Genomic DNA, 13,205 nt, shown 5'->3' on the forward strand with positions numbered 1-13,205 from the left:
CGATGGAATTTCAATAACTTAGAAGTTGTTGTATCAAAACGATTCCAAGAACCAAGAACTCCCTCGTCCGTCCCCGCTCCCCCCCCCCCCCCCCCCCCCCCCCCCCCCCCCCCCCCGCCCCGGCATTGGTTTTTGCTAACTGATTACAGAAGTCAAACTAAATCACGTCAGGAACTGCAAACGCGCCTCTCTGGGCTTAATCAAAAACAATCTCCATGGCCAGGTTCTGCATGGACATATCCTTGGATTTCCTCATCTTCTCGATGGCCCTGTGGAGGTCCTGCTGCTGCATGGGCCGGATTTCAGCCTCGTCGTGGCTTCGAGAGAGAGGGAGAAAAGGCAAGGTGAGGGTTCAGGTGCTGTGGAACAGCTATCCCAGCAGTGAGCAGCAATCACTGGGAACTCTGATATGGATCCAGCACCACGCTGGAATTATGGAATCATTCAGGCTGGAAAAGATCTGCCAGCCCATGGAGTCCCCCCTGTGCCCGATGCCCACCTTGTCCCCCAGCCCAGAGCATTGAGTGCCACGGCCAGGCCTGCCTGGGACACCTCCAGGGGTGGGGACTCCAAACCTCCCTGGGCAGCCCCTGCCAAGGCCTGACCACCCTTTCCAGCAACAAATTCCTCCTGATGTCCAACCTGAGCCTCCCCTGGCACAGCTGGAGGCCGTTCCCTCTCCTCCTGTCCCTTGTTCCCTGGGAGCAGAGCCCGACCCTCCCCGGCTCTTCCCTCCTGTCAGGGAGTTGCAGAGCCAGAAGGTCCCCCCGAGCCTCCTTTTCTCCAGGCTGAGCCCCCCCAGCTCCCTCAGCCCCTCCTGCTGCTCCAGCCCCTTCCCCAGCTCTTTTCCCTTCCATGGACACGGCTCCTGTGCACGCAGGGACTCCCTGCAGGCGTGGGGGATCCCAGAGGGACACTGCAGCACCGCATCACCAGCACCGAACCCCGGCACAAACTGCAGCACCACGACGTGCTGGCTCGTGCCATCTCCAGCCTGGCACAACCCCCCCCTCATCTCCAGAGTCAACATCAACAATGGCAACTTGGATTCTGAAAGCTGTGGGGGGGGGTTTTGGAAAGGCAAACCAGACCCTCCCGCGCTGCGAGGGGGTCGAACTGCCCCGAAATTCCCGGCTGCGATCGGAGAGCGCGACGGCAAGGCCGGGCAGGGGGAGCTGAGCCCTGCTGGGGGCCGGGAGAGGCGCGGCACGTACGTGTCCTCCTCGCAGGCGCTGTTGACGTACTCCCGCATGCACAGCAGCGCCGCGTCCCGGCACATCTCCTTCAGGTCGCTGCCCGAGAACCCGTCGGTCTCCTTGGCAATCTGCAGCAGATCCACGTGCCTGTCCACCTGCCGGAAACCACAAGGGCAGAGCATGGAGACTCCGGAATCCCTGGCAGTCGAGTCACCTCCAAGGATTTTTCGCCTGCCCACGGATCATCTTCGCCATCTGATGTTGGCGAGAGGTGAATCACCAGCTTAGGCTCGGAACCCTCCAGAGGGTTTATTTCACCAGAGGAAACTGTCGCTGCAGCTCATCACACTCTGGAGCTGATTAAGGAAAACCCACCAAAACCCACCCAAAAGCCAACCATCCCAACGCTAACCAAGCTCCTGCGTGGCAAAAAGCGGATCCCAGGAGCAACGACCCGTTTTCCCAGATGCCCACAGAGGTTTTTCTCAGCAACTCTTCTTGTCTGGACACCTGCTCCTACTTTTTGCAACCCCAAAACAGGGATTTAGAGGCAAATTAACGTGTCTGACTCCATGCAGTGGACCAGACTGAACTATTCCCAGTCAAGACCCCGCATTTATTCCATCTTTTTACAGCCTCTTCCGGTCCATCAGTTTTTCCTTTTCCTTTGCAGCATCAACTTCAAGACAAAATAGTGCTGCTGACTAAATTTGGGAGGAACCACTGGTAACATGGATCCCATACCCTGCCCACAGACACTTCCAGGTGTGCTCACACTGAGCCCTTGGAGGGCAGACGGGACACAAACACCACACAACATGTGCAGCGGTTTTCCTCTAAAGGGAAGAGGAATTATGGAGCAAAAGCAGCATTGCCAAAAAAAGTCATTCCTCCTTTCTTGGCTTGAGCCGAGAAAGAGTTAAAGGAAGGTCTTCAAATGTCCTTCACTCATCCAAATGGGATTCAGCATCTTTAGGGAGATAAATATATATTATCTAGTTATAGAAGGAGTAAATGGAGACAGAGAAATGAAGTGACTCTGCTCAGGGGTGGTGATTCACCCCCAAATCCGAGGCTGCTGCCCTGCTGAGGCTCATGCTTACAGGGCAGGCAACTCTTAGTAGTGCTTGAATGTGAGGCCACACCTAAATCCACAAAAGATTCCCAAGTTATCAGCAGGAATACCTCATCGGGTAATCTCTCCCTCCCTCCAAGGCAGGCAACCGTAGAACGTGTTTTCTGCAAGGCCAGTGATGTCACCAGCAAAGGACACGCGAGCAGGGCTCTACTTACATTTTCATTTTTCAAAATGAGCTTCAGGATGGCTTCTCTTTGCTTCAGAGCCTGCGGCAGAAGAGACCAAAGTTACCACGGGACAAAAATGAACACATGTTACATCGAGCCCTTTGGTGGGGCTTTTGGTCCCAGTTCAGCCACACAGGCTGGAGATGTGAGGGAACCTGTCCGAGAGCAAATTTACTTCTACAGGTGATGCTTGGGGCATTTGAAGCAACACAAATCACACCCTGTGATGAGGTTACAGTGAGGAACAGTTGAGCCCTGAGCAGATCTTTACCAGCAAGGTAAGACACAGGCAGCAAAATCTGGGGTTTGTGTCTCCCAAACTTCACCTACATCCTTAAAAAGGGGAAAAAAAAAAAAAAATCCCCCCACAGATACTCTGGCAGCTGAACAGTTGCTAATCTGTCCCCAAAAAGCATTTCTTCCATTTTCCTCTGCCTTGTATTTTCACCTCAAACTCAGTTCTAAAAATCTGCAAGGCTTTCCCTCCTACCCGTGGCCCTTCCTCATCCTGTTCCAATGTTCATCATGTTCAAAGGAGACTAAAATACCTGGAAAGGGGGTGGCAGTAGCAACACTGCTAGCAAGGGCAACCTTGCGACAGCTGGCTAATTGATGAAGACCTTAATTACTGCCTCTTGGTCACAAAACCTCCCAGAGGGACATCACCTTAAAAAGGTGAGTTACGGACATGCTCCTAACAAACCAAAAGCAGATCAGAGGAATTCTGTATTCCCTGAGGAAAAAAAAAAAAAAAAACCAAAAAAACCAAAAAAACAGGGATGTGCATTTTGTGGCTCTGGCAGGACTCACGGGCTGGTTGATGTGGAAGCGCGTGGGCATCCTCCTCATGATGGCCAAGTCCAGGTCCCGGGGGCGGTTGGTGGCTCCCATCACGATCACCTGGGAATTTCCAGCAGGACAACAACACCAGTCAGCCTGAAAGCAGCTTTTGGGAAGCACGGACGGACTGGGAGTTTCAAAAACCAAACAGGTGACTCCTCCCCACTTTATCAAGAACATCGACATCTGTAGAAGTTACGTAAGGAGTTTCCTGGCAGTGATTTCAGCAACAGGCAGCTGAGGGGAGAACTGGGGCCACAAAAGCCACCTTGGGGGGGGGAGGGAGATTTTTCCATCACTCTGAACTTTATGAGCCCACTTTGACAGTTCAAGCTCCAAGAGGGAACTTAAACTTCTGCTTGGCGACGTCACTCTTAGTTCCTGGTGCTCTGGGGGGAATCTGAAAGGAGATGTTTTGGTAGGGTGTTCAAAACTTTAAGTGGTATTTTTGTGCTGGAAAAAGAATCCCAAAATGGTTTGGATAAGGAGGGACCCTTCTGGCCAGGCTGGGGGGCTGCAGGGCAGCTGCAGCAGGGCTGGTGGCACAGAGTCACCCTGCCACCTAGAGCCACCCTGCCACCTACAGGCACCGGGATGGCCGCCTCTCCAGCCCCCAAATTGTCTCACTGCAGGGAAGGAACACTTTGGCTTGCTCCAAGAAATTGTCAAGTGTATTGGGGAAAAAAAAAAAAATACTGCGTTGTGATTGAAAGATGATATTGGTTTGCAGTGAAGTGTTCGTGCCGTTTTATTAGTGGTAAGCAAACACCCTGCTTTAAGCTCCTCAGTGTGTGTATACATATATATTTATATATATATTCACTGCCTTCTACTCATTTTTGGAGAAATCAACTTAAAAACATCTTTAGCACAAGCTTGAGAGAGGAGGAAAAGCAGATTTTACAAACTAATGGATGTCAGTGCACCGGCCATTTACACAAACACGGATTAAAAAGGCTGAAAATTTTACACTGGGAGAATAAACATCCTGTTTAAAGGTTTTTAAAACATTGTTCCAGCTGACAGTTGAGAACACCACCATGCCAGGCTTTTTTTACTACATTCAAATACTTCAGAATCCCACAGTCCCAAAACGGTTTGGGTTGGAAGGGACCCGAAAGCTCCTGTCATTCCACCTCCTGCCCATGGCAGGGGCACCTTCCCCTAGCCCAGGTTCATTGCAGAAATATTTATTTCATGAATGTTTTTTGTTGGTTTGTTTTTACAGCACCAGCAACTTTTGTATTTGTTCTCCCCTCCAAAATACAACACTTACCGGAGGTCATGGAGGGGACGGGAGCACACGGGAATAACGGGATGGAAACACAATTTGGCTTTTGGTGACACTTACTTCTCCACCCTTTCAGATTAACTCCAGAGTCCAGTTCTTGTCCAATCCCTGGAGGTTCCCTATCCCTGGAAGTGTTCCAGGCCAGGTTGGACGGGGCTTGGAGCAACCTGATCTAGCGGGAGGTGTCCCTGCCCATGGCAGGGAAGAGGACGGGATGATCTTTAAATCCCTTCCAACCCAAACCATCCCATGATTCCATGACAAACCAACCAACCTGCACCCGGGATGAATACTGGGATGAATGCCCAGAGCTTTCAATAGCTTCTCCTGAAATCAAAGATTCCTCTTCCTGAAATCAAAGATTCCCTTCACCCGAAGAAAACGTCGTCCCCACAACGTTTTTCGGAACAGTTTCAAAATTCCCAGTGTTGGCAGCTCAGACTGCACACCTGCTTTGCTGACACTGCTGGAAATAACACCTCCAAGAAAACCCAAAGAAGTCCAAACACGGGACTCCTCAGGAAGGAAAATGAGCTGTTAATCTCTCACCTCGTTGCCGTGAAGTGCTGGTCATCGCTGCCAGGTAACAAAACTATCTGGCAATTCCTGCCATCCTTCCAAAGGGGCTCTCTGTGCACAACAGCCCAGAGGAAGGAAATCCCATCCCCTTTTTCCCCCCATCCTCTGTCCTTACCTGGCAGTTATAATCAGTGTCCAGCCCATCCCACAGGCTCATGAACTGAGCTTTCATCATGGCTGTGGCTTCGTGGTCGGTGCTCGACCGGTTCCGTAGGAAGGAATCTGTGTGGAGGGAGAAAGGCAGTTCACTCCCAATCCAGCTGGATTCCTCCTGGGCTATTCCCTTACCTTAGAAATGCATGTTTAATAACCACTGTCACCAAACAGAAAGCACTGCTTAGGATGAAGAGCAGCAGAGTGGAACGGCCCCCATCTTTTCCGTGGCCTCGCGCAGGTGCGTGCCCATCACACGAGCTCACCCCAAAATCCTGTGCTCCAAACTTTCACCTTCCTGAATTCGTGGAAAGCAGCCTCCCCTCCTCCTTCTTCAGCCTTATTCAACTACTGTTCCACAGCTCTCCTAAACCCACATTTTATTTTCCCTCGTGGCAGAAGCACTGAAGTGTTTTTGGTGATGGGTTTCCTTGTGAACCAAAAATAAGCCAGCAACTTGTTCTAACTGTAAATTCCTCCGCTCCCACGAGGAAGGAACATGTTATATTTTTCCTAATTTGCCATTACTTCAAATTTATTACTGAAACTTTTCTTCAATCCTATTTCTATTACTGAACCTGCAGTTTCACGTCACTCAGCTTGCAGGCACTTCCATAAAAAGAGAGATTTTTTTTTTTTTTTTACCTATTTCATCAATGAAGATGATGGATGGTTGGAGCTTTACAGCCAGGGAGAAGACGGCAGCAGCCAGTTTTTGGGACTCTCCATACCACTTGTCTGTCAGCGTGGAAGGCTGGAGGTTGATAAATCTGCAACCTGCTTCCTTGGCTGTGGCTTTGGCAATCAGGGTTTTGCCACAGCCAGGGGGACCGTAGAGAAGGACTCCTGCAAAATTCATGGGGTTAATCACAGGCCCGAGAGCGTCCAGGCTTGGATTTCATCCAGCTCTTCAAAGGGGGAGAAAAGCAAGGTAAGAAAACACTGTTCCCATCAAAGCAAAGTCAGAGATGTTTAAAATAATCCTCATTAAATCACAGCCCACAATACCTAAAGACAGGCATGGGGAGACATTTGGAAAAAGGGCTGGTTTATTGTCCCTGCCCATGGCTGGGGTTGGAATGAGATGATCTTTAAGGTCCCTTCCAGCCAGAACCACTCCGTGATTCCATCCTGTGGATTCTATTCCTGGGCCTATAAAAGGTTCCATAAAACTGAGCCCCACATTTATTTCCTGTCAGCATCTGACAGGCCTTGTTCAGAGCCAGTTTCTGCCCTGCTAATAAAACTTAGCACGGAGGGGTGAGAGAAGGGAAAAAAAAACCACCAAAAAACAGAGCCCACTGACGTTTTAAACAAATTACCCCCAATTAAACATGACATCTCGGATTATTTTTAAAGCTGTCACAGCGGAAGAACTCACAGGGATGTTTTTCTAGCACAGCTGTAAAGGAATTACAGAATTACAATTTAAAGAGACAAAACTCAGCCCCCAAAAAAGCCTGAAACGTGGAGAATTAAGGAGTTTTTTTTCCCCTGTTTATGTGACTGAAGATCACAAACACGATTCCTCTGCAGCACTGACTTCCTATCAACACACAGCACAAGCCACTAATAAAACTGGGCAGCTGCCCTAGATGGAAAGTCTGCTTTAAAAAAGATAAATTAAAAAAAAAAAATTTTTTTTTTTTTTTTCCTTCAGCTTATTAGATCATGGCAATTCAAGTAATTTTCCAGGCAGCTTCAATCTGTGACTTCAAACAGAAAGTTAGCCTGGAAAAACGAAACCAGCTACACAAGGGCTGCATTTTCCATCCCTCAGGGCTCAGGGCTGAGAGGGTCTCACAGATCCAGGCAAGGAATGAACAGGTTCGGAGGACAATATTCCAGGGATCAGAGCAGGAAAGATAAACTTTGGTGTTTTGTCCAGTGTTTTAGGTTTAAACTCTGCTTTTGCTTTGCTGTAACACCCGACAAATGTGGCTGTGAGGATTCCAGCTCCTGTTTAACTGCCTGGGAGTTGCAAGATGAAAAAACAGGAGCAGTTAGGCAAGTTAAAAATGCAGGATACAGGGATGGGCCTGGAGGGATGGGATGAGGGGGAATGGCCTCCCACGGCCAGAGGGCAGAGTTAGATGGGATAATTGGGAAGGAATTGTTCCCTGTGAGGGTGGGGAGGCCCTGGCACAGGTTGCCCAGAGAAGCTGTGGCTGCCCCTGGATCCCTGGAAGTGTCCAAGGCCAGGCTGGAGCAACCTGAAATAGTGGAAGGTGGAATGAGATCTTTAAGGTCCTTCCAACCCAAACCATTCCATGGTTCTGTGATTAGTGCAAAGTGCATCACTAATGAACCATTATTAACATGAAACTTCTTCATTAAAGCAGCAGGAGAGGGAAAACCCTCAGGTTTTCCTGAGGGTTTTCCCTCTCCTGCTGCTTTTTAATGAAGAAGTTTCATGTCAATAATCAGTCCTAATGGTTGCCCTTTGGCCTGGCAACACACGTCCCCTTCCTTTTTTTGTGAGGAACTGCCCCTTTTGTTTTTTTTAAATACAGATCTTGTACCATTCCTCTCCTACCTTTTGGGGGCTGCAAGAGCCTGGAATTCCCGAACAGGTATTTCTTCTTGATGGGCAAAATGACAGTGTCTTTCAGATCTGTAATGACATCATCCAAGCCTGCAATATCACTCCAGGTGACCTAGGAGGGGGGGGGAAAAAAAAAAAAAAATATTAGGGATGATCAGCATAGTTCCTGACCCAAGGGAAAAATATCCCAAATTCCCCAAGGAAAAATGCAAAAGCTTCAAAATTAGAGACAAGGGCTTAAAAAACCTCTGCTCTCAACGATGCAATTGTAGCTTTAAAATCACTGGGAATGTTTTCTGCGTGTTCCCACAGATGTGACAGCTAATGAAATCCAGAGTCAAAGCCGAGATATTCCATGCCTGAAGAGCAGGAGGAGCAGGGAAAACTTACATGCATACTGAGCGGGTCCACGAGATGTGCAGCGATGCTCATTTCATATTCTGTCAGCTTGACATTTTTCACTCCAATTTGCTTCATCAGTTTTTCAGCCTGGGGGTGGAGGAGGAGGGGAGGGGGAAAATTAAACACCAGGAGAATCGGAGTTGGAATGTTCCCCTCAAAAATTGGCTTTTTAAAAAATCTTCCGTGTGGAGTTTGGGGAAAAAAAAAAAAAATCTTCTATGTGTCCCTCTAGTCACACCCTAAAAGAGGTTCAATCTTGTTTTAAGCAGAGAGTTCTGCTGTTTCCTAAAGATTTGTTGCCACCTGAGTGAAAACAAGTCAGACGCCTCAGTTCCCACCCAAGCAGTGTCACCCCAGCCCTCCCTGCCCAAATCCACGACTCAGCCACCACGACCCAAAAAAAAAACCAACCCCAGTGAACGTTAAAACAAAGACTTTGGCCTCCCAAAACCTCCACGGTGCTGCACCAAGGAGAGATTAATCCGTTTTTAAGGAAATAGAAGCTACTTCCCAGAAGCCAGTCACTTTATTTTAATGTGCATTCCGTGGGTTTTCCCCGGTTTAAAAGGAAAAGTCGTGAGGTGTGTCAACACAGTTGCACTTTCTCTTTCTGCTCAAACTGGCACTAAGTCCAACATGCTTTTGGGGATGCTGCAGCTTCTTATGTAACAGCTGGCACGGGCACAGATGGGGAAAAGCTGATTTTTTTTAACTCAAAAGTTCATTAGAAAAGGCAAACCAGCCTGAGGTTGCTCAAAAACTGCTGTTTGAATCTGTGACATTTATGTCAGCCAGAAAAGCAAACCAAACAGCTGCCACAATTCCAAAGGAAACGTTTCCCTTTCGGTTCTGAACTGCCCACAAAGCTTTTCCCAGAGCGGGAATTGTTTCAATTTTCACTTTTTTTTTTTTTTTTTTTTTCCCCTCCCCTTTCCAGGAAGGAAATTTGACTGCTCCTGCAGGTCTCTGCCATTAAGTCGCCTCGAAAGCAGCAGAGAATTAAGTTCTCTCTGCTCAAGGTTTTTAAAAAGCAACCAAGAGGCTGATGAGGGTGTGATTTAAGGCAACTGCTGCTCAGCCAAAGGTGTCAGGAGCAGAAGCAGCACTGGGACCACGGACGTGCCGAAAACCAGAAGTGACATCAGCCCCCGCTGAGCAGCTTTGCAGTTTTTTTCTAAACCCCTTCGAGGCAAAAATTGTAATTTTGGAATTTTCTGAAGAGAGCCCAGCAGCCTAAATCCTGAGATTTACTAAGAAACAATCCCAGGTGGGTTTTTTTTTTCCGCCCATCCTGTCGTCGTCCGCGGCCAGTCCGTTTTTCCCTCCCAGCATCCCGACGTTCCAGGGAAACGCCGAAGGACGGAGCTCTACCTGCTTCTGAGCCTCTACTTTCTGCTTCCTGGTGGGGTCGATGGCATCCACCATCCACTTGATGGTGAAATAGGTGACGGCCCCGAAGATGGTGAGGCGGAAGATCAGTCCCACCACCTCGTTCCGGCTCAGGGGCCGCGAGAAGGCCTCGGCGTGGACCATCCTGCTCCCAGCTCTGGAGAGGGGAGGGGGGAAAAAAAAACCACAGGGAAGGGGCAGAAGGAAGGAAAAAAAAAACCAAACCAAAACAAAACAAAAAAAAAATCAAAGGTGAGAAAATCAAAGGTGTTTAAACACTGGGTTATAACAGCTGGGTGCCAGGGGCTGTGGAGCCGGACGGGGCTTGGAGCAACCTGGGCTAGTGGAAGGTGTCCCTGCCCACGGCAGGAAATGATCCTTAATTTCCCTTCCAACCCCAGCTATCCTGGGATTCTATGTGCACATTCCCATTTAGACTGTCATTTTGGGACTGTTCTTGACCCAAGAATGCCAAATCCTGGAGACAGAGAACTCCATTATTTAACCAGAGAAGCCTTTTCCCTACAGGGAAAGTCACCCAAGTGCCACGCTCTGGAGTGATGGATGGCTGGGATTTGACTAAAATGAGGTTAAGAGCTGGAGGCTGCACCTGGCAGGATATATGTGGAGTTATTAATATCCCTGGGAACCTGAAAATGCTGGATGTGGCACACAGCTATCCAGGGAAAACTCTGCCTGCTGTAGGAGCCAAGCCCAGGCAGCACAGCACCTTCAGTGCAGGGGATGTGCTGCACAGAGGGAAGGACTTCTCCTAAAACACTGGAAAATGGCTGGGAAAAGCGGGGTCCTCCTCCTCCTCAACTGGTGTGTGGGGTTCCTCTTGACAATCCCCAGTCACTCCTTGTGCACTGCCTCGCTTTCCTGCTGTAAGGACAAAGCCAGTGGCAATTCCTCTGGCAACTCCTGACGCTCCCTGGCTGCTCTCCAAAGGGAACTGGCAGCCAGGGCAAAGCTGGAGCACCCACAGCCAAGATATCCCTGGATTCCTCCTGCCCGGGGCAAAGCTGGAGCACCCACAGCCAAAATATCCCTGGATCCCCATCCCTGTCTTATGCTGACCCCAAGGCTCTGCATAACCACTGACTCTGGAATCTGGAATTCCACTGGGATTGGGCTCAGGAGAAGCATCACTTGATAGACATCAGCCCCTGGCTCCTGTATCCCAGCAGGATCACTGGCATCACTGGGTTTGAGGTTTTTTTAAAGCTCCCCTCCCTGTTCAGGCAGTTAAAAATCCAGCCTGTCGCTGTGCCCACCTGCCTGGAGACCAAATTAAATTTGCCTGCTTTGGGATTTAAGCAAGTCATCCCGGGCTGGAGGGCTCTGCGTGCCCTCCTCAGCCCGATCCATTAAAATGAAAGGGCTCTGTGTCACTGAACAAGGAAAAACCCTTCCCAAAAACCCACGGAAGGAACCTCCTCCTTATGCAACCCGTGCCCTGAGCACCAAGCGTGAGGAAAAGCTGTAACAGGAGGTAACCCGGGGCACGGCCTCGCTGAGCAGAGCCCTGATAACAAACGGAAGGCAAATCCAGCAGGAGCCGAGCGTTTATTTCCTCAGCGGGCAGGACGGTTCTCTCGGGCGCCAAAGGGAAACCGAAAGCACAGCGGGTTGTGCCGCTCCCGGGGAATGCTGAGGCACTGCCGGGAACCCCCCCCTGGCTGTGCCGGGCCCGGCGATGTCACCCCCACACTGTGGATCCCTCCTCGGGCCCGTCACCCCCCACCGCGGGGGCCCCGTGAGGGCCGGCCCGGCCCGGCCCGGCCGTGACCTTCCCTCGCCCCGCGGCCGCGCCCCCGGCCCGCACTCACCGTGGGCCCCGCGGGTCACTCGCGCTGCGGGACACGGGGCGGGCCCGGCGGAGGAGGAGGAGCAGGAGGAGGAGGAGGAGGAAAAGAAGGAGGAGGAAGAGAAAGAGAAGGAACAGAAGGAGCCTCCGGCGGCACCCAGGGCCCGGCAGCGGCCGCGGCGCGTCCCGCGCTTCCTCGGGCCGGCCGGCGCTCGCCGCCCCTACACGAACGTTCCGCCCGCCGCCGCCTGCGCGAACGTTCCGCCCCGCGGACAATCGGGAGCTCCGGCCTGGAAAGGGATCGGGATGGGACGGATCGGCCGGAACGAGCGTCAGCGGAAGGGAAGGATTCACCGCGCCTCACCGACACGCACCGCGGGCAGAGCGTTCCGATTTCAGCCGTAATGAGAGCAGGGACTTCAATCTCTCTGCTGATGTGTGAAACGCGTGTAAAATATAACGTATATATGACATAAAATACATATAACATATGCTCAACATAGATATATATGTGTATATATGCGTATATATTTAATATATCATATTTATTTTATATATACATATATACACATGTGTAAATAAATATCTTTTTATATATTCTATAGAAAGATACGTAGATATATTTTTATATATTATATAGAAAGTTATCTATTTTATATATATAACAAATCATAGATAAACAATTTGTATATATTACTGTATATTATATACTATCTATTATATATTACTGTATGTTATATATTATACATTATATATTAATATATATTACATACACATAAATACTATATATGGATATGTATAATATATAGAGATAACATGTTACACATGCATATAATATATATGATATATATATATATGACATATATATGAATAACTTTATATATACATAGTAACAGAAAAACATCCAGGAAAAGGTTAAAATAACAGGATCTCTGTAATTCCTGTCATTAACCCGAAGTTTTGGCAATTCCCCTTCAGCCCTTCTGCTCTTGTGTCCGTGTTTTGCAGGGAACAAGGGACAGGATGAGAGGAAACGGCCTCGAGCTGCGCCAGGGCAGGGTCAGGTTGGACAGCAGGAGGAATTTCTTCCTGGAAAGGCTGCTCAGGCATTGGAAAGGGCCTTCAAGCCCATCCCATTCCACCTTCCACTATCCCAGGTCGCTCCAACCTGTCCTGGAACACTTCCAGGGATTGGGGCAGCCACAATTTGATCGATTTTGGGTTTGGAGCCGTTGGGTTTTCCGATGAAACGTGTGGCTGAGTCGGTTGGACTCCACAAGACTGGAGCAGGAAAACTCCTGGGAGGAGGTAAGCTGGAGGCCCTGGGATGCAGCCACTGGGAAGGGGAAGCCTGGAATTCGAGGGGATCTGGGCAGAGCTGAGCACGGCCAATGGGATATTCGTGCCTGTGGGAGCGCAGAGTGCCCCAGAGCAGGAGCTGTTTCAGGCCAGTGCTGGCACAAGAATCAATGGGCACTGACCGGTCCCAAATATATTTAGCCTGGAAACCAGCAGAAGGTTCTGGGAACAGCTTCCCGGTGGGAATAATGGTGGCAGAAGATCTTAAGATGCAGCTTGATACGTTTATGAAAGGAATTATATAATACGGCGTTTGCAAAGGCTGGAGGCTGCAGCAGCCCAGGAAATCCCTCCACCTTATGTTCCAGTTTATTTTCAGCCCTTAAAGGCAAAGCT

The 13,205-nt window shown here is 49.6% G+C and overlaps 1 protein-coding gene across 2 annotated transcripts; it reads right to left on the minus strand.

Moving 5' to 3' along the window:
• Positions 1 to 167: 167 nt before the first annotated feature.
• On the minus strand, positions 168 to 11,658 carry ATAD1 (ATPase family AAA domain containing 1). 2 transcript variants are annotated; one of them, XM_027905989.1, is made up of 10 exons: positions 11,533 to 11,658; positions 9,683 to 9,857; positions 8,300 to 8,398; positions 7,901 to 8,021; positions 6,010 to 6,210; positions 5,327 to 5,433; positions 3,312 to 3,401; positions 2,490 to 2,540; positions 1,245 to 1,351; positions 168 to 317 (listed from the first exon to the last, which is right to left on the minus strand). In XM_027905989.1, exons 2-10 carry the CDS (start codon positions 9,842 to 9,844, stop codon positions 197 to 199), a joined length of 1,059 nt encoding a protein of 352 aa, XP_027761790.1. In that variant the 5' UTR covers positions 9,845 to 9,857; positions 11,533 to 11,658; the 3' UTR covers positions 168 to 196. The 2 variants fall into 2 exon arrangements, with proteins under 2 accessions (XP_027761790.1, XP_027761789.1); XM_027905988.1 differs by having other exon boundaries at positions 1,215 to 1,351.
• Positions 11,659 to 13,205: the final 1,547 nt, after the last annotated feature.

The sequence above is a fragment of the Empidonax traillii genome, unplaced genomic scaffold, assembly GCF_003031625.1.
Source record: "Empidonax traillii isolate 1590-97213 ecotype Southwest subspecies unplaced genomic scaffold, ASM303162v1 scaffold1230:size172535, whole genome shotgun sequence".
In the NCBI taxonomy this organism is placed as follows: domain Eukaryota; kingdom Metazoa; phylum Chordata; class Aves; order Passeriformes; family Tyrannidae; genus Empidonax; species Empidonax traillii.

Bases quoted from the DNA above. Each gene is read 5' to 3' on its own strand.
- ATAD1 (XM_027905988.1), bottom strand. From the start codon at position 9,844: ATGGTCCACGCCGAGGCCTTCTCGCGGCCCCTGAGCCGGAACGAGGTG. The intron at 6,211-7,900 runs GTAGGAGAGGAA...TGAATTTTGCAG, and splicing joins GCTCTTGCAGCCCCCAAAAG to GAGTCCTTCTCTACGGTCCC. The intron at 318-1,214 runs GTACGTGCCGCG...TCTCTCTCGAAG, and splicing joins AGCGCCTGCGAGGAGGACAC to CCACGACGAGGCTGAAATCC.